Below are 22,913 nucleotides of genomic sequence, written 5' to 3' on the forward strand. Positions count from 1 at the left end.
AGATCCTGACGGTTAATCTGCAGATTACAGTGTGTTAATCTGGGTCACTTCGCCTATGACAGCCTGGGACAGACGTTACTGTGGCGCTCGTGACTCACCCTGTCAATCACGTCATCAGTAGGCTAATAAGTGTTTTACTAGTTGTTACTAAGTAAACATGGTAGTTCTGTCTAACTACTGTAGTTCTCTGTACTCTCCCGGTCCGAGGCTGCCGCCATCGTGGTTCACTTCTGTCTCACATCAAGAAGGAAGAACGGAACATGAGTCCTGGAGGGGAAACGAACCATCCCATAGAACCTGTTCCCTTAGTCCAGGTGTTCTTAGCAGGGACGTAACTCGTTCCCACAGGTTATTTGGCTTGAAGCCGCAGGTGTCGCCCTCCCGGTCGTGGGAGTGTCCGGTGATAGGAGGCCGGCTCCATGTGTCCTCCTATCCGTCCCTCCTGGACTCCAGTAATTCCAGCTAATGCGGATAATGCCCAGGATGAACGGCGGCGCGCACCGCCGGCGGCGCGCAGCTCTACCGGAGGACACCGGCCACGAGAGTCACGGTCTGAGGATCTCCCGTGAGTCCGAGCGGGTCTCGATGGGATCGGTGGTCTGTGAGGTTCCTGAACGCGTCATGAGAGCCGGAGGAGAATTCCAGGTGAGACGTCCTGACTGGAGCTGAATGGGGGGGGGGGGGGTGGTCTGTGAGGGAATCTGCTTGTCGGGATTCCGTGTATTGACGCTGCTGTGCGGGACGCACCTGCCCCCCGGGTGGGTGACCTCCCGGTGGCTTGAGACGGTTCACCAGCTCCCGGGGCACCGGGCGACGACCGGCCCGCGCTGACCAGACTCTTTCCTACTCACGAGCTGGAGCTCCGACCAGCACGAGCGCTCCGGTAGACGGAGCTTTGGTTCATCCGTGCGTCATAGCCCGCGCTGCGTCCTCTGGCACCTGCCAGGGGCCACCGGGGCCCCAGCCACATTCGCCCTGGGTGACTTGTGCCGTTGGCCAACATCGAGACAAACGATGCTCATGTAGTTCTACCACTTCATCCGGGTCGCTATGTTCTCTTTCTCTCGTGCCTTCTGCAACGCTTTGATCTGACAGAAACCACGCCAGAGCCGCGCGTCGTTGACCGGATCAGAGCTGGAGAACCGACCGTGCTTTTACCGGCTAAAGCTGCAAATCTCTTCATCCTCTTCCCACCTGTGCGCGGTTCCTCTGCCGGCTTACGTAACTTCCGCGCCTCAAGTTCAGGTCTCCAGATTCGTCTGATGCGAACTTCTTGCGTTTCAAAATCAATCAAAAGAGGTTCCAGACCTCCGCGGTAGCCTGATGACGCAGCGACCTTTGCCCTTCATTCCTGTGCAGCAAAGTTCCATGACTGCCTTGCAGAGGAAAGACGCTGGAACCAAACCAGTAATGATGGTAGTCCTGATAGTATTATGGTTCTTGTTTGGAGAGCTGACCGGCTGGTAACCAGCTATTATGGTTCTTGTTTGGTAACAGCTGCTGGTTAACCAGTGACCAGAGCTCTGACAGGGATTCAGCGCTGATTCCAATCTGTCCTTGGCTTTCAAATCGTCCTAATTTTTGTGATTGAAGCTTTGATTCCTTCTCCAATCATTTGCACAAACGCGATACAAAAGTTGCTGCATCCACATCTCACCTGGATGACTCAGCAGGTGAAAGTGGTCCCAGCAGGGCTGCAGGTGAGGGGCGGCTCACAGGTACCTGGCCAGGATCCCCCCACCAACACCCTAGAAAAATGACTTCAAATATTTTTGCACAACCCTGCTGGCAGACAGAAAAGTGTCAATTAACCCAATCAAAGAGAATAAACTGATTTCCACAGCAGGAGGGAGGGAAAGGTTCCAGCATCCCGAGCTCTGATGGCCTCGGCCTGGAGCTCCCACCTCCGCCCAGCTGACCCTGGGTGCCAACTCGCTCAGTTTGAACTTGTGATCCCGTCAGGTCAACCACACCAACATGAGCTGAAAGCTGCATTCTTCATAAGTCAACCAGGATTCTGAAAACTTAGGAGTAGTGGGACTGCTGCTTCGCACGATCACACCAAGTAGTTGACGGTTTTATGGTCGTGGTTTTTAGCCTTGAACTCTTTAGTTCCTCAACCGGCAGCATCGCTGTTGAGTTGGGCCTTTTATGTTTCCCCCAGTTGGGCTCCGTCTGTCAAGATGGAGACGTTCTCTTGTGTCAGCGTTCTCGTCTTCAGTCGCTTCACATCCAAGTGACAAGTGGCTAAAAAAATCCCTTGAAAAACCAATTAAGGAGCGGCTGGTAATCCTCTGCTCGCCTCTCGGCCGTGGCGTCACACGGTGGCGGCTACAGCAGCACGTGCAGGTCCTACGCTATACCTTCTGTTGGATGGATTAGTCAACTACCATTAAGTAATTTGGGATGTTTGTTGCTGTTTAAGGGGTCAAAGTTTATCCGATCAGGTGTAACAACAGTGTCACTAACTGTGACTTTGAACGCGCCGTACCAACGGCTCAGCTGCTGGCGCGCGGGATGGTGAGAGGTCGTTTACTGGTTCTGTTCCAGGAGGTTCTGCTGCTCTGACGTGACCAGATTAGGTGAGGTTGTTTCTTTTTGTGAACTTGAGCACTTTAGAAAGAACCGTTGAAAACATTCTGGTAAAAACTTGCCCTGTATTATAGGGAACCTCGGAGAGGACAAATAAGATGGCTGGAAAAACCCTGTGGGATCCCGTTGTTGTTCTGTTACAAACCTGGAGGGAATCTGAGAAGGAGGGCAGGAATGGCTGCCATGCTGAGCATCCAACTTTGGGATGGTTTGCTGACTTAGGCCTGTTCATGTTTAACTACAGCAGGGGCCCGCCCACTCACCGGGGCCTCAGACTCTGTCTCCGATGGCGTCTGTGGAAGAGCTTCGCCTGGATTTGCCTCGATGGCTCAATGTTTTCCATTTGTGTGTGAATGTGTCACCACCACTTCTTTTTCTGGACCTCATTTATAATCTATCTGATCCATCATCACTCTCACGATGTCACCGCATTCTGATGTCATCACACATCCCTTTAGGCAGTTTTTACTGAAACCAGATGTCACGTGCCTGCTTGGGCACAACATCCCGGCTGATGATGGCGCTGCCAGACAGATAAACGTTCTGCAGCTTATTAGTTCTCTCACTAAGTTCCTCATCGTGTCATTTCAGGAGGTTTGTGGCAGATTACAGCGGATCTCTCAGCCAATCACAACAGGGATGGGAGTCTGAGGTCTGCATCCTAAAATGGATTCATACGGTTGCTCGCTCAATCGCAGTCAGTCACTGGCGAGCGGCCTGGAGAAGACATCGCCTACGTGGAACAAGCCATCGCACTCTCGCAGCAGCAGCACTCTGTCGTCTCGCCACTCCAGACAGGCGAGTTCTTATCCGGCTGAGCCAGGACAGTTCACATATTCTGTTGTCAGCCTTGCAAAGAAGTTACTGGATCACTTCTAGAACCAGCCGCCACCATCCTATCTCCCAGTTAGACGACTGGTTATAAACGTAGGAGGCCAAAACGTTTAGAACAGCGTCATAACAGTAAATGATCCCATCAATGTCCTGATCAGTGATGCTACGCTAAACCAGCGCACGCCTGACTGAAGACAATGTTGATTGATTATTTGTCACCACAGTAGAACCGTCCTCTCCTCCTCTTCCTCCTCCTCTTCCTCCTCCTCTTCCTCCTCCCTGCTGGCACTGTCCTCTCAGCGTTCTTGATCCTGATGTTGGGTGGTTTGGAACCCAGCAGCTTTTTGATCATTATGCTAATATTCTGTGACGTTATGTGTGTTATATCATAGATCATCAAGGACTGGGAGGTGGTGGAGGATCTTCAGGTCGAGCTCTATCCAGGCGGGGACGGTCCTCCGGACATGGCCCCCCCAGGGATCTGTGAGGGACATCTCCTCAAGAGGAGGAAGTGGCCTCTGAAGGGTTGGCACAAGGTGAGGGATCCATCCCAGAGTAGTTCTGCATGCTGAGATGTTTCTGTGGATGCGACTAACACACAATGTTTCACCATGTTTAGCGCTACTTTATCCTGGAAGGAGGAATCTTACGATACTGCAAAAATCAGCAGGATGTAAGTAAATGTGAAATATTCTAGTGTGATTTTGGAAATATGAAATGTGGACATGCCTGAGCATGTCCTGCTTCTCTGAAGGTGTCCAGGGGAAGAGTTCTGGGCTCCCTGGATGTTAGCCGCGCTGTCATGTCCATTAACAAGAAGTCTAACCGGATTGACCTGGACGCCGGGGACATCCTCTACCACGTGAAGGTAAACTTGATGCACATAAACTGTACTTCCATGTTAAAAAGGTAAAGGTTTCAGATGTTTTTTTCTGGTCTTGTTAAAGGCGAAGAACCATGAGCTCTTCTACATTTGGGTAACCAAGCTACAAGCCCACCGCTTGTACAAGAAGAACGAGGCGGCACGGGTCCCTGGCGCCGCTGCGTCTGGAGGAGCTCAGAAAAATGGAGATCTGGTGATTATTGAATAGCCGCATTGAAACCGACATTGTTGACTGAGCCAAACGAGCCTTCAACTGCCTCTTCTTCCTCTGTGGTGCCAGAGCTCTGCAGGTGTGGTGGAGTCAGCTGTAGCATGTCAGGTGCCTCCTTCCGCTAACACCGCCGCTAACAGTAAGGTGTCTGCTTGGCTGCAGCAAAGCCACGGTGCAGACACCTGCGCTCAAGGTAACGCCCTGCAAACACCAAACATCATTTCTACCGCCACAAAACAAATGACAACAGCAACCTTCTCATCACCCAAAATAAGTAAACATAAAGGTCAGGAGGTCATGTTTCAGCAGATTTCTGACAGTTTGCTAGCCCTTTGAGCTAGCTATATTAGCTACATAAAACTTGCTACATGACCAAGGAAAACAGACAAAATTACATGGCGTCCCAGTCACCCGCACCAGTGAGCGTAAGTTCATTTAATAATAAAATGATGTATTTGTGTTCACGCCAAACGGCGCCATGTCAGATGATGCTAATCTACTTTTACTGAGCTGGAAATGATCATCATTAGGAACTTTTAATCTCTGGAAGACTTTATCATCCTATGATTTTGACCATTTCATATAAAATATCCTATTCACGAGTGTAAACATGTAAAGATGTACAAAGACACCTCCTTCTCGTCTTCATTTTCTATCTTTTCCTTTATCGTTTTGTTTGTGTTACGTTTGTTGAGATTGTGTTTCATTTCTATTGATCTTATTTTACTTCCTCCTCATTTATCTTGACTGTGAAGTGGAGCACAGCAGTCCAACAGTTTTGGTTCTGATTCTCTCTTATAGTTGGTCCTTTTCTCTCGTGTCATATCAGCTCTTTACCTCATAGTTGTGACTCTTGAATCACATAATTTGGCAGATTTATCTCATATGGCCAATTTCATAATTCAAACTTTTCTCCCATTACAAGTTCTTCTAATATTTTTAAATTTCATGTGACTTTAATCTCACAAGTTTTACAACCAATTGGAATATTTCTGTTGTCAAGGCTGCATTTATTATTATTTTTTGGGTTTAATTTCTAATGATATAAAGTTTGTTTTCTACCTTTGATGTCAGTATTTGGAAGGCTTGTCTTTCTCCTGCTGCACAGATCAGTGTCGTGTTGAATGTTGGTGGCTCTCCACTGAGGATCCAAACATAGAACCAAGTAAGCCTGATGTAAAAACTCTCCCTCACGTTCCTTGCAGAGCTGAACCGCTGCCATCTGGATCTTTCTGAGCTAAACCGATTAATCCAGCGGCTGCAGGTCCTGGAGGCCGGCCAGGCTTTCACTAACGGGGAACTGCAGCGCATCATCAGCATACAGGTGGGCTTCCCTTCAGGTCCATCACATGGGCGTAATTTACCGGTGTAGGCGATATTTTGAGATTGTTTCTAAATCTAAATGATTTCTGGGGACGTTCTGTTCTATTTTCATGCAGAATCTTTCCCTCGAGAAGCCAAAGAAGCATAAACCAGCGAGGATGTGGGGTCACTCGCGAACGCTGTCCAGAGTAGAAGCCCTGGGAATGGTAAGAATGGTCTGTAATCACTTCCGTCTTCTTGACTGGAATCTTCAATTGATTCCATTTCTGGTTTTGTAACTTAATGGGGCCTTTTTCTGATCCAAAGCCTATTCGTGGGATTAAGAAATCGGTGAGTCGCCAACGGTCAGATGATGAGACCACTAGAATCAAATCCATGTTTTCATTCACACACTGAGTGAAGGACAACGAAAGGTTTCTCTTTTAAGGATATTATGAGTTTGTGTTGTGGTTGCATTGAAGAGGGGTTCTCATGATTAGTTACTGTTCTATTGATGATAAAATGGAGACGCTGATGCACTGACAGTCCTGCATGTTTCCCACAGAACCTAGCAATGACGTGAATGCCATTAGAGCGTAACCAGGATTATAGTTAGCATATTAGCATTTCATTTAGATGATCAATCAGTGGTTCTCAACCTGTAGAAACCAGATTAGTGCCAGCTAGTCACTGTACGACAGCTCGTAAAGTTCTTGTGTATGAGCAAGATGGCTCTTCCACCTCGTCCTGTCTGGATCTTTGCTTTGGATCTACCAGGGAAGCGGGTCCTCCTCCAGCCTCCATCCTCCTCCCTGGAACTGTAGGAACTCTGAGTCGTCTACCTGTTATCACCCTCAGGAGTTTCTTTGAGCTTGACTCCTCTCAGGATCAGGACGATAACTCAGTGTGCAGTTCCTCCTCCATGAGCTCCCTCGGAAGAGGTAGACCCCTCGTATTCCTTGACCTCTGGGAACCTTTTCCTGGATCCTTTAGGAAGAGCGTCCTCCTCCAATGCCAGTTACAACTTTAGCTCCATGAATGTCATCATGGTTGACAATGGCCAGGACCTCCAGCCTCACCAGCAGCTGCCAGACACAAGTGAAGATGTCTTGTCCTCTGTCCATCCTCCCTCTTAGAAGAAAGCAATGCTAATTGTTTGTTGTTCATTTTAGTTTATTGAGGAACACTGTCAGAATCAATCGGGACCTCACGGTCTTCCCCTCTTGTCGTTCCCTCCCAGCTGTCCTCCAGCCACCTGAGCAGCTCCTCTCACCTCGGGGCATCGGTCCCCTCCATCCCTGACTACGTCTACTCCCAGCTGTCCCCTCCCATCACCACCTCCCCCGAAGGGAAGAAGATCCAGCAGGACATCTGCGCCATGTCGCTACGAGGTCAGACCAACAGCTGATTCATGTCGATGTACAACAAGGTCGTACTTAAAGGAGGATGGAGGATGAGCTACATCCACAACCTGAGAGATTTTTAAACCCATCCATCTTCAGTCAAAGGCAAATGAAATGAAAATGCAGTTGCTGTTACTTTCATCCCCTTCAGTGCTTGCCTCTCTGAAGTCGGTCCATGAGACTCTGTCCCAGGAGAGGCAGAAGCTGCAGGAGGTCTGGGACGCCAACAACGTCCACCAGTCGAACCCAGTGACTGAAGCAGTGAGACGTTCATCTCACGGGCCTCCTTCAGTGGCAGATTCAGCTGCGGAGTATTTCGACGCCAGCGATGACATCCTCTGGGGTAGTTCCTCTGAGGTGTCTGACGAATCGGGACTAAGTGACGGAAGCACCACCAACTCAGAGCCGGAGGAGGGACACGGTGGGTACATCAGGATCCGTCACTCTCCCAGCAGAGTTCCTAGTCTTAAAAGGTTCTGCGGGCCAATTTTGTTTGATTGCATCTTCAACATAACCAGCTAGTCGGGCTTTCCTGTTACTCTGCTCCATCTTATATCTGTGGTTTAGTTACTACTAAAAGTCAAACACGGCAGGTGAAATCAATCGTTGTGAGGACAAAACCAACCAGAAACATTCAGCGGCGAAGCAGAAAGTTCGACATCTACTACTCCCTTTTGGGGGGGTAAAATAATGTCCCCAGAACCTGGTTTCTGTGGTTGAAACAAAGGTAGTTCCTCAGACCGGGGCTTTGTACAACCATACAACTTAACCAAGTTAACCATTCCAAACATTGGTCTGGTTCATAAACCAGTTCTTCTGTTCAGTGAACCTAAATAAAAGAACATGGTGCCACAAGTAAGTCCTGAATGAAACAAGTCCTCATTGTGTAATTATGATCTTTGTATCCTCTTTCACTCACTTTAGCGTTAGCCACGCGGAAGTACCGCGCTAGCATCTCCAGGACTCCCACCAGCGTTGTTGTCAAGAGCACCGGGTGCCGAACCACGCTGCCAGCTTCCTGTCCAGACAACAGCCACGTGGGCCTCATGGCCATCCTCTACAACAACATTGGTATGGACCTCGACCTTTTGTTTGGCTCGATATTGACAGAGACCCAAAAATGTGTCAAGCTGTTTCCCCCCCTCACATATTTGCCTCCACACTAAAGAACTTTGCAAGACACACTTGTGTCCTTTTGTCGTCTCCTCACACGTGACAGGGGCTGCTCAGCAGACATCTGATCCTCTTCTGAACAAAGGAACATAAACGAACTAGAGCTTCCTCCTGTATTTTCACTCTCAACACGATAAACACGCACCGTTCTCACCCTCATCCGTGTTTTCTCTTTGGTTTATTAGCGGTCAGCAGACCAGCTGATGGTCTTGGTTGGTTAGTGCCACTCACGTGTTGGTAGATTTTGAATTCAACGTTTCCAACAGCACTAAATTGGACTGAGCCTGGTTCTTACCACCTTTCCCACCTGCTGTGGTCGACTCAACCAGTCCGTACCAAACATTGTTGGTGTACAAACGTTCTAATGACATGAGATTCATTTTCCAGTCCCACCTTAATGTTGTGACATTGCCGATCCCCGGCAGGTAAAGACTTGGCTCGAGTGTCCATGCCCGCTGCTCTCAACGAGCCCGTCAACCTGCTGCAGAGGCTGTGTGAGGAGCTGGAGTACAGCGAGCTGCTGGACACAGCCAACCACACCCAGGACCCCTACCAGAGGATGGTGAGACCCCCACACAAACACAGCAGTCACACACAGGACACCACACCCACCAGTCGGCTGCTACACGCAACCATGGAAACACTGGACACCTCCAGATGGAGATGATGTCACTGACTGGATTATTGTGGTTCTTGTTGCTATTAAACTGTAAGGTTTTCAGGAGAAACCCACGGTAGCAGGTTGACTCCAGGGACATTCAGTTCACGAGTGATTCGATGCTCATCAGCATGGGGGACCGAGTGTTGGACTCTTTAATCTCTGATTTAAAGTCCAAGTTTCCAGTTTGACAGCTAAGCTAACGTTTGCCTATGAAGGAACAACGCCACAGTCACGTGACTTCAAGGTCACCACCTCTAAGCTTCAGGCTTCTTTTTTTTAAGACTCTCCAAGACTCCAACACCCACCCACTGGTAGATCTGATGTAGACCTGAACCTCCAACACCTACTAGTCTGGTGTTTACTGGTGGATCTGATGTAGACCTGAACCTCCAACACCTACTAGTCTGGTGTTTACTGGTGGATTTGATGTAGACCTGAACCTCCAACACCTACTAGTCTGGTGTTTACTGGTGGATCTGATGTAGAACTGAACCTCCACCATCCACCAGTCTGGTGTTTACTGGTGGATCTGATGTAGAACTGAACCTCCACCATCCACCAGTCTGGTGTTTACTGGTGGATCTGATGTAGACCTGAACCTCCAACACCTACTAGTCTGGTGTTTACTGGTGGATCTGATGTAGAACTGAACCTCCACCATCCACCAGTCTGGTGTTTACTGGTGGGTCTGATGTAGAACTGAACCTCCTCCATCCACCAGTCTGGTGTTTACTGGTGGATCTGATGTAGAACTGAACCTCCACCATCCACCAGTCTGGTGTTTACTGGTGGGTCTGATGTAGAACTGAACCTCCTCCATCCACCAGTCTGGTGTTTACTGGTGGATCTGATGTAGAACTGAACCTCCACCATCCACCAGTCTGGTGTTTACTGGTGGGTCTGATGTAGAACTGTACCTGCTGATATCTCCAGCTGCTGGGAACCACACACCTGATGTCAGGTCCCTGACCTGGAGACCAGGAACCAGATGTTCTACTAGGAGAACTGATGAGTAGGTTTAAGACTCACTCAGCTCTCGATGTTCATCACCTGCTTAAAAAACATGACTCCGTGTGTAAAAACTCGTCACCAGTAGTGAAAAACCTGATGAGCACTTTCAGGCAAATTGTCCTCGTTTGCTGTGGAAGAGTGAAAGTGTTGGATTGGCTCTCCTGCAGGTTTACATTGCTGCCTTTGCCATCTCCGGTTACTCCACTGCAACCTTCAGAAACCACTACAAGCCCTTCAACCCGGTGCTTGGGGAGACGTATGAGTGCATCCGAGAGGACCGCGGCTTTCGGCTCATCAGTGAACAGGTATGGCAGGGACAAGAATCTTGGAGGTCTCATGTTGGAGCTGGAGGTGCAGTTGTGATGAGTGTTCTTGTCACAGGTCTGTCACCACCCCCCCATCTCAGCCTGCCATGCAGACTCAGACAACTTCTCCTTCTGGCAAGGTGACTCGCTCTTTATGCAGGTGTCTCCTTCCCCTCAATGTCCCCTTTAAATGTTCACTATGACTAAAACTTCACTATGTTGTCATTCGAATCTCTAATTATAGACCAACGATGGAAGAATAAGTTCTGGGGGAAGTCGCTGGAGATTCTGCCGACAGGAATGGTGAACGTAACGCTTCCACGGTAAACTGCAACTTTATCTCCACGTTTGATCGGTGTCCCAGGTGTCTCTGCTGGTGAGCCCAGGAAGGAGACCTCCTTCAGCAATGGGTTTTAGAGATGAGACATCAGACGTTTTCTGTTTGTCTCTGTCCTCCCGTCCGGCTCCAGGGATGATGCAGGACCATGAGGTGTTCTTATTTTTCAGATTTGTACATGTCCAGTGTGGTTGTACTGTTCTTTCAGAGCCAAGCACATTTGTCTGGTAGCTCATCTAAGATGGACGCCGTCATGTAACGAGCAGCACATGAGTGAGATGCAGGGACAAAGTGAGTCTCGGAGCCGGAACGTCGTTCAGATTTCAGAGAGAAGAGTCAGCATTCATGCAGCAGGCCGAATGCACCATAGATCCGCCTTATCAGTGTGGTTATTTCATCATCAGTTCGTCACTTTCTTTAAAATGTCAGCATTTATACTCCCAAAATGTGGTTGCAGCGATACGAAGATCATCTTCACATGACTCGTGCTTCCAATCAACATGACAAAATCTCCTGATGTGCTGCTGATGTGAAGGAAAGGAGACGTGAGCGGGCGTGTTGGGTTGTGTCCAGGTCAGGAGATCACTACGAGTGGAACAAGGTGGTCACCTGCATCCACAACGTGCTGAGTCAGCAGCGATACCTGGAGCACTACGGAGAGGTCACCATCCGCAACCTGAAGAGCAACGTCTGCACCTGCAAGATCACCTTCGTCAAGGTCAGCGACCTTCACCACGCCTGTCTGCTGTCATGTGACCTGTCGTCTCAGAGGTGTGATGGGGTTTTGTTTTGCAGTCTCGTTATTGGGGCTCGGACACCAACAAGAACGAGGTTCAAGGTACGGTCCTGGACCAGAGCGGCAGCGTCATCCACCGGTTTGGAGGACTGTGGCACGAAGGCATCTTCTGTGACACGTTGCCGACGCCCAAATGTGTCTGGAAGCCAAGTGAGTGCTGGATGCTTCTAGTAGGGATGTCTTGACACGCAGAACAACTTTATTGATCCCTGAAACGTTACACAACAGGTACAAATACAACACGTAAATGTGGAGCCACACGGCAAAGGAAGTGGAACACAGTGAGGATGTTATATGTTGTGAGTGTGTGTGTGTGTGTATCTATACATATAAATTCATCTTCTTCGAGTTATGAGGGGTCAAACAAGGCGGTGAATTCCATGCTTCCTCTAAAACCTCGTCACGTGACACAAACGCGCTGCGGTAAAAACACCACAGTGATTGTTTAGTTGTTGGGCCGCTGAGATTCTGAATGATCCACCTGGAAGGGGGACAGCTCTAACTGCTCCTGTTGTCCGAGCTTCTTCTGAGTGTCAAGCGTCCCCTTTGTTGACCCCCCCCCCCCCCCCACACACACACACACACACACACAGATCCCCAGCCGAAGGATCACCTGCTCTACTACGGCTTCTCCACCTTTGCCATGGAACTGAATGAGCTCACTCCAGACCTGAGACCCCAGCTGCCCCCCACAGACACCCGGCTGCGTCCGGACCAGAGGTGAGCTGTTGGCTCTCGCCGAACCACCACCAGAGGGAGGGGAGCTCTAACCTCCTACTTGCCTTGTCTAGAATGCTGGAGGAAGGACGGGTGGAGGAAACTGACTTGAAGAAAGATGAGATCGAGGAACTGCAGAGGGAGCGGAGGAAGGAGCTTGCGAAGAGAGGTGAAGACCACGTTCCACGGTTCTTCAAGTACGTTACTCTTTAGTCTCTGTTGATGAGATCATCATCATCATCATCTAACATCCTGTTAGAACTCACGCTCCTCCTCCTCCTCCTCCTCCTCCTCTTCTTGCTCTGCAGGAAATCCAAAGATTCTTGTGGCCGTGACGTCTGGTTGACAAACGGGACGTACTGGAAGCTCCGACAGGATCCAGGTTTCGCGAATACTCAGAACGTCACTCTGTGGTGAGGGGACGGCACTGAAGGTGGGACGGCACGTATGAAGCGTTCTGCTCAGAGCGGAGACATGCCGGTTCGTTGCGCGACCTGGCGGCCCGTGACTGGCTCACGGAACCAGCAGCACCTGATCGGCATCAAGTAACATTTTCTAAAGTGTGTCTGTGGTTTTTAGGACATCTATAATCAACATATTTAAGAGCTGAACAGCCTGGCGTGATCATGAAAGAGAGGAAATGACTTCTGGTGGCATCGTGGTAGAAACGTTCGAAGTTAGTGAGTTAAATCCTCTCGAGCCGATGCCTGCGTGTTAATGGAACATAAAATGAGCTGGGGTCTCTTCCACTGCTGCGTCAGCAGGAAGTTTGCACAGGATGAAGAAGCCGAAGGACTCTAGTGGATTCATCATGATGAAGCTTTAATTTCATGAATAAAAAACAAAAGTACAAGACTTATTTATGCCACTTTTAATAAATAACAGTTTTCCCTTCAAAAATCTGCTCTTGTGTTCATGCAACCTTCAGTCAGAGGAGGATTATTGCAGCGTGGACGGTCGTTCTCAGGTCAGCAGCGGGGCTGGAGCTGTAACCGCTGGGGTCTCCAGCAGGGGGCGTTCCTGAGGCGTGAGCAGGCGTTTTCCTGTTTGGTTGACGTGAGAGTTTCAAGAGCCATGAAATAAACAAGGCCGTTCACGCTAAACTAACCGTTAATTGCACTTGACGTGAGTTGTCTGTTGCTGACCCTCTGATCCAAATCCATAATCAATCACCTCTGATCGATCGACAGCAAATATTGAAACTAAAAGAACATTGTGGAGCAACATGATGGGACCGTCAGTCCCCTCAGCTTCAGACGACACCGTTAATCACGTGATTTTCAATGTTTGGGACGTGACTGTCTGACAGCTCGCGCCTCCCCACATCAACATCTATATTAAGACTTTTATTTTAAAGAGATGAAAAAGAAGAAAAGTTTTTTACATTAATGTGCATCATCGTCGTCGTCGTCGTCGTCGTCGTCGTCAGGTCTGATTGTCAGTCCGAGTCTGTACAGCTGTTGGTTATAAAATCTGCTGAGCTCATAAAGGAGCAACACGAGTCACTGTAAAATCTTTATAAGGCAAATCAGGTCACCGAGGTTACCCCCCCCCACACACACACACACACACACACATATACACACACACACACACACACACACACACACCTCACAATGGTTCCCTGCTGCAGGAGCTGGATTGTTGGTTCTCAGGTTTCCCAGAAATGTGTCTCTGCCCAGCGAAGAACGCATGAAATGTTGAAAATGTCACTTTTATGAAATGAGACAAAAAATTCAGAAAATCTTAAATGTATTTCTATTAATTTTTGAAATATTTCCAGATGTAGAAACGATAGTTGCAGAAGTGAATTATTTCATGGTTTATTTTTTTAATTTAAGAAAAAAGGATTTCCCAATGTGGATCAAAAACAAATTTCTATTAATCTGACTATCAATGAGATGACGACTATTATTATTATTATTATTATTATTACTGTAAATTCACTAGAGGGATTCAGTTGGAAAATGAAAGGCTTTTCTGGCTTTCATGCCAGTTATGGTTGCTATGGAAACCGTCTGCAGAAATTCCGTCTCCCACTTCTTTTCACCTTCAGTCGTTTCTCACGACAGGAGCCTGAGTTCTGATGGCTTCTGAATCTAAAACTTGTTCTCTTTAATTACGGTGATGACTTGCATCCGTTCACCCTGCAACTTCCTCTCAAAATGGCTGCTGCAAGGACAGGCTGTTGTTCATCGATTAGCTTTCAGAAATTCTCAACTAAGTTCTGTTTTGCTCTCGGTTTCGGGGGCCAGAAGCGTCTCCGTCCTCCGGTCGGTCCCTGGGGACCACGGCTGTTACCATGGCTGTTATTTCTCTGTTACTGGGCGACGTCACCACAGCAGGTTGATTCAGACTAGAAATCATTTCATCCTCTGACGCCGTCCGTCAGCAGCAGGGGTGTCGGCTCCATCAGCGCACCTGCTGAGGACGGAGGGGTTCGCCTCTGATGAGCGCCGACTGCAGCCTCACTCCTCATCTCTGTCAGCGGGCTGGGGGGCGGCCTCCTGTCAACCAGCCTCGCCTCATGAAAGACCCTGAGACTGAGGAGGAAATTCACTGTCTGTCTGGTCACTCGGTGCTTCCTGTTCACCTTTGTCTGAGGGTGACAGCTCTTTACCTACAGCTGCACGTTGCCATTCACAATGACCCACTTTTCACACGCGTGCTGCTGCACGTCTGCAGCTGGGAACCAACCTGCAGACGTGCAGGAAGAGATGAAGGACCTGATGTGATCATCAGGAACCAGACGTGAAACCTGTGAATCAGTTATTGTAGACAATCTGGTTCCCTCCAGGTCAGGGACCTGAGAGCAGGTCTGTGGTTCCCAGCAGCTGGAGATACCAGCAGGTTCAGTTCTACATCAGATCCACCAGTAAACACCAGACCGGTGGATGGTGGAGGTTCAGTTCTACATCAGATCCACCAGTAAACACCAGACCGGTGGATGGTGGAGGTTCAGTTCTACATCAGATCCACCAGTAAACACCAGACCGGTGGATGGTGGAGGTTCAGTTCTACGTCAGATCCACCAGTAAACACCAGACCGGTGGATGGTGGAGGTTCAGTTCTACGTCAGATCCACCAGTAAACACCAGACCGGTGGATGGTGGAGGTTCAGTTCTACATCAGATCCACCAGTAAACACCAGACTGGTGGGTGTTGGAGGTTCAGTTCTACATCAGATCCACCAGTAAACACCAGACTGGTGGATGTTGGAGGTTCAGTTCTACATCAGATCCACCAGTAAACACCAGACTGGTGGAGGGTGGAGGTTCAGTTCTACATCAGATCCACCAGTAAACACCAGACTGGTGGATGGTGGAGGTTCAGTTCTACATCAGATCCACCAGTAAACACCAGACCGGTGGATGGTGGAGGTTCAGTTCTACATCAGATCCACCAGTAAACACCAGACCGGTGGATGGTGGAGGTTCAGTTCTACGTCAGATCCACCAGTAAACACCAGACCGGTGGATGGTGGAGGTTCAGTTCTACGTCAGATCCACCAGTAAACACCAGACCGGTGGATGGTGGAGGTTCAGTTCTACATCAGATCCACCAGTAAACACCAGACTGGTGGGTGTTGGAGGTTCAGTTCTACATCAGATCCACCAGTAAACACCAGACTGGTGGATGTTGGAGGTTCAGTTCTACATCAGATCCACCAGTAAACACCAGACTGGTGGATGTTGGAGGTTCAGTTCTACATCAGATCCACCAGTGACCCTGGTGTAGCTCCTTCCTAGGCTACCGTTAGCTTAGCACTGCTAACGTAGCATCCAGGCTTCCAGCATCATCAGAGGGTTCATTAGTGAAGATGATCCTGATGAACTGAACCTGGAAGATCATCAACTTTTGTTCACCAGAGCTGATTTACTGGTTCAATCACCACAATCACATGGAGCGATCCTATTGGCTGCTGGGGGAGGAGCCAGGAGACGACCACTTCCTGTTGCTGGAGGAAGCATCAATGACCACTTCCTGTTGGTGGAGGAACCCCAGAGGGGTTAAAAAAAAAGTTGTTTTTTTTGTTCCATTTCAGCTGGACTTTTTTCTTCTTCTACCCCTCCTGCTCTCACTGGCCACCAGAACTCTTTGATGAGTCACTCTATAAACGAGGGACCAGCAGCAGAGCTTATTTCCATCCTAATGTACACATCCAGCCTCCCTCCCTCATTTATGAGCTTTGACTTATCAAAGGATTAAATACAGAAGTTAAATTCCTGACTAGTTGGAGGGGAAAAGCCCGAAAATTCTGGAAAAATCATGTAAATTTGTTTCAGTAACACCTGAATATGAGAGAAGATGTGGTCAACGCTTCTGTAGGTCACAACTATGTAGCCTGTCATTCGTTTGAGCAAAATTCAGTAAACCCATGTGTCAGAGAGTTTGGTTGTAACATTTCCCCTCCCAGATGTGGAAAAGTCCTGGAACTTGACAGGTCAAATGTGTGTGAACCCTGACAGACCAGGTGACTGACGCGCTCAACCTGTGGAATCACTGCAGTGTCACGCGTGTGCTTGTGTGCGGCGTCAGGAGCTGCTGCTATTTCTGCTGCTGATTCAATTATCAACACACCCAGAAAAGGTCGTCCTCGCCGGGCTGAGACAGATTACCTGGGAACGTGTGCCGGCTAAGCCTTTAACCCCGGCATGACTTCACTCCCCCTGCACCCTCAGCCTGTAATGCTCACTTGGTGCCACTAGAGGGAGAAGTGATAAATGCATTCGCCAGATTGAGGAGTTATTTCAGGATCATCTGGAGAGACGAGAGAGAAGGTGTGTGAAAAGGTGAGAAAGAAGAATGAAGACAGAGCGTGATGCTGGAGGGAGACACCCCCCCCCCCGCGTCTGTCAGATATGCACATCTTATTTTTTCCAGAATATCCAGATGTTGAAGTCACAGGTCTGTACGTCTGCGGCGCTCATGTGACTGCAGGGCAGCGTGCGGCTGACCAGTCACATCCACTCGGCCTCCTGTTCAACACCGACTTTGACAGTAACCTTGAAACCTTCGTCTGCGATCATCATCATCATCGACAGGCGACGGTATAGATCGTCACGCTGTGTGGCTTAGAGGTTCTGGTATTTGGGGGGAGGCTGCTCCATCCCGTTAGCATCACCTGACTGATGCGGGAGGTGTGCTGCTGATGTGTGAGGTCTTCACTGAGTGTAATAGCCATAGTAGTCTGCATCGCTGTTACTGTCCTTCTCACATGCCTCGCCACTGCGTGGCGGCGGCGAGTTCTCCGTGCTGGATGTGTAAGGCGACACCCTCCTCTTCTTGTTGTCGCCCATGCCCCCCTCAAACAGGCCTGAGTCTGCAGAGTCTGCTGATTTCACAGAGGGCGGCTCCAGCCAGTGCTCCTCCCCTAACACCCCTGTGGGGTCTTTGGTGTTGTCCTGTGGCGGTGGCGGTGGCTGCAGGGACTCCATCAGTGAGGGGGGGTGCAGCCTGGGATTGCTGGGTGACATCGAGGAGGAAGGAGAGGAGGACAGAGGTCGAAACCAGCTCAGACTGGGGCCGTGTTTACCGGGGTGGCTGAGGTACTGAGGGGTGGGCCGGCTGGTGCTCCAGCCCGCCGTGGTCGCCCCGGTTACAGTAGTAGATGCAAAAGGATGGTCTTGGTAGTAGCTGAGTGCATGGTGAGTGGGGGTCTGCAGGGGGAAGTGCTTGTAGAACCTGTTTCCGGAGAAGTCGCCCTCATAGGACGAAGTAAAGTCAAGCCGGTTGGGGGCGACGCCCTGCTGGGGCGGCAGGCACCAGCGGCTGGGAGGCCCCGGGCTGGACGACGGGTCCTTGTGCTGCTGGCTGTAGAAGCGAGTCTGGGGCAGGGGGCTCATGTAGGGCTCGGACAGGTAACCCTGGGGGTAGCAGCTGCCAGGCAGCAGCTGCTGGCTCTCTGTGGGGGAGGGGGTGAGTCGGTCTGAATCGGGGGGAGCATACAACCTGGGTGGGGGGTTGAGGTGAGAACAGAGGAAGAGGGGAAAAAAGTGTTATTTCCTGTTCAAACCTCAAAGTATTTATCACACAGCGTCCCTGCTGCAGCAGGTGGAACGTCATGGTGAAATTCTGGGTCGATTACTTACGTGTCATAATTGTCACGGAAACCTTTAGCGAAGGGGTTGTGGTCTATTTTCAGCTGCGTGATCTGTGCAGGAAGAAGAAGAGGAGGCCAAAGTTCAGTCGTCACCAAGACAAATGAGGGAGCGGACAGATGGACGTCTCTGACAATGCTCGCCGCGTCTGTCCAAGTCAGTATGGTTTCACCTTCAAGCGCTTTCCAGCTCTTTCAAGGTCATTGAACCCAAAATCCAGATATTTCCAGGCACTGGAGGCCTCATGAACACATCCACGCTGCAGGGTTGTGAAGACGAACATTCACCACGTCATCGTTGGCTCGTAAAATGAAACACAAAACTGTGAGGCGAATTCACAGTCATGAGATGAAACAAAAATGTCTTTCGATTGAAAACAGAACTGTGAGAGAGTCGCAGTTCTGAGCTGGAATTGCAAAAAGATAAAAGTAAGAATTTGATCATTTCCATTCAAGATTGCTGACTCGTCCCTTTTCCTCAGAATCAAATGTCTGATATGAAAGATTTGGAGACAACTAATTAACCCATTCTAACATCAGCAGTTATCATGAATAAACATCAGAGAAACAGAGGCAAAATTATTATATTAAAAATCCTGAATGGGAAATTCCAAAAGAATGAAGTGCGAGATTAAATGTGGAAAATTAAAGCAATAATTAGAAAATGAAAAAGTCGGAATTCTGAGCTCAATTAGTGGAAAACGTCTGATGAGAGTCAGAGTTGTTGGGTGAAACCACAAATATGAGCCCACAACTTCTTCGTGATTCATATTTCACCTTAGATTTTTAACCCTAAAACACCAGATGACGTTGAAGAACCAGCAGGGTTAGACTCTCTCCAGCCGGTCGGGTTCCTTGAGAACCAGAGACCTGGAACCCGTCCGACTCCAGTCTGGCGGCGGCCGGTCGACAATGTGTCAGAACAGCTGAGAGTTCTTCTGTGTCCTCACGAGGATGAAGGTCAGCTGAGGTGACAGGGCTGGTCGCCCAGCCCCGCCAACGCCTAGCAGCTATGCTAACACTTAGCATAGCTGCATTTTTGATGCTCCCATGCATAAAACAAAACATCTGATATGAATCATTGATCACCACAGGGGTGCTGAGAGGTCGTGACCCAGTTGGAGCAGATCAATGTTTGTTAGAAGAACAAGACAAACACAAACCAACCCAAGAAGAATTAATAAAAATGCAACGATGTTTCCGGGTTTTCAGTGAGCTCATGACGGTTGTGACTTACATCTGCGTTCTGATAGGCCGTGACGGCGATGAACTGAGTTTCTGGGAAGACGAAGGTCTGAGCTTTGGACGAGTGGAAGGGGTCCTCGGAGCCGTCCTCCTTCACCTCCACGATGTGGAGACGAGGTTGGTACTTGTGAAGCGACTGCAGCACGATCATCTGCTCACAAGAAGAAGACATCAGTGGCGAGCAAGGAAGACACGTCAGGACACATCAACCAGGACGGGATGACCCCACCGTCCTGATGGTGAAAATGTTCCTGTGGTAAATCCTGGCTATGAGATGACACAGGAAACGTTGTCAGATAAAAAAATGAATGATGATGCAACAGAAGTCATGAAGATGAAAAGATGAAGTCAAAACTGAGAGTCTGGTGTCCTGCTTCTCTTTGTCTAGCGCTGAGATTCTGTTTGGATCTTCAATCATAACTGGACGGAAGTAAAAATTCCGATTCAGAATCCGTCTAAGTGATCAAACTTGGGCGGGATTTCAGGTTCTGTTGCAGGACCGAACGTCGACGACACGTCGTGACCTCAGTGCAACAATCAGAAGCCTGATGGCGTCTTTGTAGTCTCAGCTGAACAGAACTCGACAAGCGCGTCATGAAACACACGCAATAAACAAGTCACTGAAATGCTGACAGCAGATTTTCTATCACTGATATTTGGTGGCTGCCTATCGCTGTCACGGGGAAACCGTCCTGAAAGTTTGCGTCATCACGCTGACAGAGAGGAGGAGAGTTTCCTGGAGCTTGGAGGGCAAACTGGAGGAAAGTTTGTGAGGGGCAGCTCGGAGCAGCCGAAGCAGTCAGCAAGTATCGGTTTCAACTGATTGATAAGAAGAAGAGGCCTGTGGGAGGGTGTGAATGTTCTAGAACCTTTGAGTCCATGACAGGAAATGAAAGAAGAAGGAAGATGGCGGCCGGTACCTGCGCCACATTGTTGGCGCTTCCTTTGTTGTTGGTGAGCTTGAGTTTGCTGAACGACACTTCTTGTCTCATCCAGTGGGCGCCGGTGTTGGGAGAGTCGGGGTGCATGTACATCCTGTTTCCTACAGACGTGAGGGAAGAACATGAGCTACACCTGTGATCACGACTCCACACGCGCGCGCGCACACACACACACACACACACACACACACACACACACACACACACACGGGCAGACTACCACTCCACAGAGCTAAAGAACTCCTCTGCCTTCACTCCCTGACTGTGTATCCCTGACGTTCCCTTGACAACAGCAGCACGGACAGGTGAGGTTCCGTCACAGAAGTTCATCGAATTCGCTCGATTTAGCTCGACATCAGTCAGACGCCGGGAAGCTCCACATTCCACTACGTCACCCTAAACGGTTGAGAACTTGTAATTTCCTGCTGCGAAGGCGGTCAACTCCGACTCTTTCTCTCCTGCTGCAGGAAACGGCATCGTCGCTGTGACTTTACGACTCTGACCTTCTGCAGGTGTGACGCCACCTGGGAGCTGCTCTCCTCACCCTGAACATCTTGTTTTTGAGGCGTGAACCGGCCTCGAGAGCGTTTGTAGACGCGAGCAGAGACTCTCAGGCTCCGCGTGTCTGACACCTACCTGGCATGTTGCCCTCTGCCTTGCCGCACTGGACCCACTTGCCGCCCTGGTACCTCCAGTGGTGCTGGTCAGCCAGAACCACGTCCACATAGACGTTGTAGTGGGCTGAAGGATCCAGAACGCTGATGTTGAAGCTCAGGAAGGGGAACATCCTCCTGCATGACAACAACAACAATGATTCCTTTTTTTAAGCTGTGTACAATTTATTTACATATTTTGGGACCGCAAAGAAACCGGATTTGAACCCACAACCGGGCCTAGTCTGGATCTCTCCAGCTTCCCTGTCTCGATGCTCCTCAGTGGTTCCTGTGATTGATTGACACCTGTCCACCGTGGACCCACTTGTCCAGCATCAGCTGGGATCGTCTGACACGGATCTAATAACATGGATCCATCACAGATCCTCACGTTAAACGTTGGCGTCCTGGCGCCCAGCAACATCTCAGTACTTCAACGCTTCAAGTTTGTTTCATCTCTTATTGTTCAGAATTTCCAGGTAAACCAGGATAGAAAGGTGGCAAATAATAGTTCTTAATTCGAATGAGGCGAGCGGGCGATCTGGAAATCACCTGGATCATCAACTGGAGCCGGCACACATCCCTCTCAAAGTGGACACGGCTGAGCCAGTGGGCTCGTAACCACGGTAACGGAAAAAAAAGGGATGCCACACTGATGTATACGGTTGTGCCAGCTCGCTCATGTATCTCAGCTGACAAGTAAAAGATGGATTGACAGGTTGTTGTTTTATCACTTGAAGCTGGTCGGTACCTGGTGATGTAAGAACTTGACCCTCTATGTTTTCTGGTTGTCCGTCCGCACTTCCAGGTCTTTCAACATGCTGGGATTTAGCACACAGAGAAGTGGAGGGACTTCCTTCAGATTTGGCACAAAGATCCACTGGGAACATCTGGTGGTTTTGATCTTTTGGCACGTTGCTGTTCATCAGGTGAAGAGGGGGTCTGACAACGAGCCGCTTTTCTTTCAGGTGGACTTCATGAGAGCTGACAGGGAGTGCGCCGGCACCTCGGAGACCTTCAGAGCGCCGTGGCGCACCACAATAAGAACAACTGTTTCCTGCCACTCATAAACCGGAGGTGAGCTGTGTTGACAAACAGCGTTAAAGAGGAAACGTTGAATCCTCTTGATAAAACACGACAAGTTTCTCCCCCAAACAATCATGTGATTTCATGAAGAGTCCACAAACGACGGAGACGGTGACCAACAGGAGGGGAACCTGGTACCGCACCCCCACCGATTCCCTAAAGACACCATCATCAATGCCAGAAACAATCTGAACTGCGTCTGGTTGTCTTCGCCGGGGTCTGACGACTGTTTGCCAGGAACGTCCTCTGGACCCACTCTTTAATCCAGGTCATCTGTAGGCCACGCCTCTTTCCACTTCACCTCGTTTAAAACAGGTTTGTAGTTTTTTGTATCGTCCTCACAGACTAACTGAAAACTCCTGTGAGGCGGCAGTGACGGCTGACAGCGAGGAGGTGATTCCTTTCGTGACTACACGAGTCGCCTTCACGTCACCGGGAATCAGGAGGAGGATAATGGACACGAGGTGGAGGGAGCGGCTGACATCAGGTGAATTTTTAATGCTGCGGTTAATAAAAGATGTCTCTGAAGCTGCAGCTGATTGCTGGCGTATGATCGTAGACAGTCAGTGAGACGAGGTGACCAGGAGGTCAGCGCGTCCCTGGGCGCCGCCGCCGCTGCCACCACGCAAGGAAGAGGAGCCACAGAAAGGTAGAACGTGGACA

General features: G+C 49.5%; 2 protein-coding genes and 1 long non-coding RNA gene across 8 annotated transcripts in view; 2 read left to right on the forward strand and 1 right to left on the reverse strand.

Moving 5' to 3' along the window:
* The first annotated feature begins 506 nt into the window (after window positions 1-506).
* On the forward strand, window positions 507-13,131 carry osbpl7 (oxysterol binding protein-like 7). Of its 6 annotated transcripts, XM_086196434.1 has the most exons (22): window positions 514-645; window positions 3,184-3,390; window positions 3,819-3,962; window positions 4,046-4,099; window positions 4,181-4,294; window positions 4,374-4,502; window positions 4,590-4,713; window positions 5,726-5,844; window positions 5,960-6,049; window positions 6,150-6,173; window positions 7,063-7,213; window positions 7,377-7,646; window positions 8,150-8,296; window positions 8,824-8,960; window positions 10,238-10,375; window positions 10,452-10,515; window positions 10,620-10,698; window positions 11,286-11,430; window positions 11,508-11,658; window positions 12,102-12,228; window positions 12,300-12,422; window positions 12,534-13,130. In XM_086196434.1, the coding sequence occupies exons 2-22, from the start codon at window positions 3,259-3,261 to the stop codon at window positions 12,640-12,642; spliced, it is 2,571 nt and encodes an 856-aa protein (XP_086052560.1). In that variant the 5' UTR covers window positions 514-645; window positions 3,184-3,258; the 3' UTR covers window positions 12,643-13,130. The 6 variants fall into 6 exon arrangements, with proteins under 6 accessions (XP_086052562.1, XP_086052557.1, XP_086052558.1 ...); XM_086196431.1 differs by lacking the exon at window positions 3,184-3,390 and having other exon boundaries at window positions 509-645; window positions 5,960-6,058; window positions 12,534-13,131; XM_086196435.1 differs by lacking the exon at window positions 6,150-6,173.
* Window positions 13,132-15,805: 2,674 nt separating this feature from the next.
* The window catches only part of tbx21 (T-box transcription factor 21), a 14,838-nt gene continuing 7,730 nt past the window's right edge, over window positions 15,806-22,913 (reverse strand). Inside the window, exons 2-6 of the mRNA XM_086195790.1 lie at window positions 21,148-21,302; window positions 20,491-20,612; window positions 19,563-19,721; window positions 18,318-18,379; window positions 15,806-18,177 (exon numbers count right to left, since the gene is read on the reverse strand). Of these exons, the coding sequence (XP_086051916.1) occupies window positions 17,391-18,177; window positions 18,318-18,379; window positions 19,563-19,721; window positions 20,491-20,612; window positions 21,148-21,302 (1,285 nt within the window). The 3' untranslated portion in view covers window positions 15,806-17,390. The remainder of the gene's footprint in view (window positions 18,178-18,317; window positions 18,380-19,562; window positions 19,722-20,490; window positions 20,613-21,147; window positions 21,303-22,913) is intronic.
* The window catches only part of LOC147240108 (uncharacterized), a 15,998-nt gene continuing 15,451 nt past the window's right edge, over window positions 22,367-22,913 (forward strand). Inside the window, exons 1-2 of the long non-coding RNA XR_015111578.1 lie at window positions 22,367-22,737; window positions 22,810-22,899. This is a non-coding gene — a long non-coding RNA (uncharacterized LOC147240108). The remainder of the gene's footprint in view (window positions 22,738-22,809; window positions 22,900-22,913) is intronic.

Source organism: Aulostomus chinensis, chromosome 23, assembly GCF_037954235.1.
Source record: "Aulostomus chinensis isolate RoL2024-O1b breed Wild chromosome 23, RoL_Achi_v1.0, whole genome shotgun sequence".
In the NCBI taxonomy this organism is placed as follows: domain Eukaryota; kingdom Metazoa; phylum Chordata; class Actinopteri; order Syngnathiformes; family Aulostomidae; genus Aulostomus; species Aulostomus chinensis.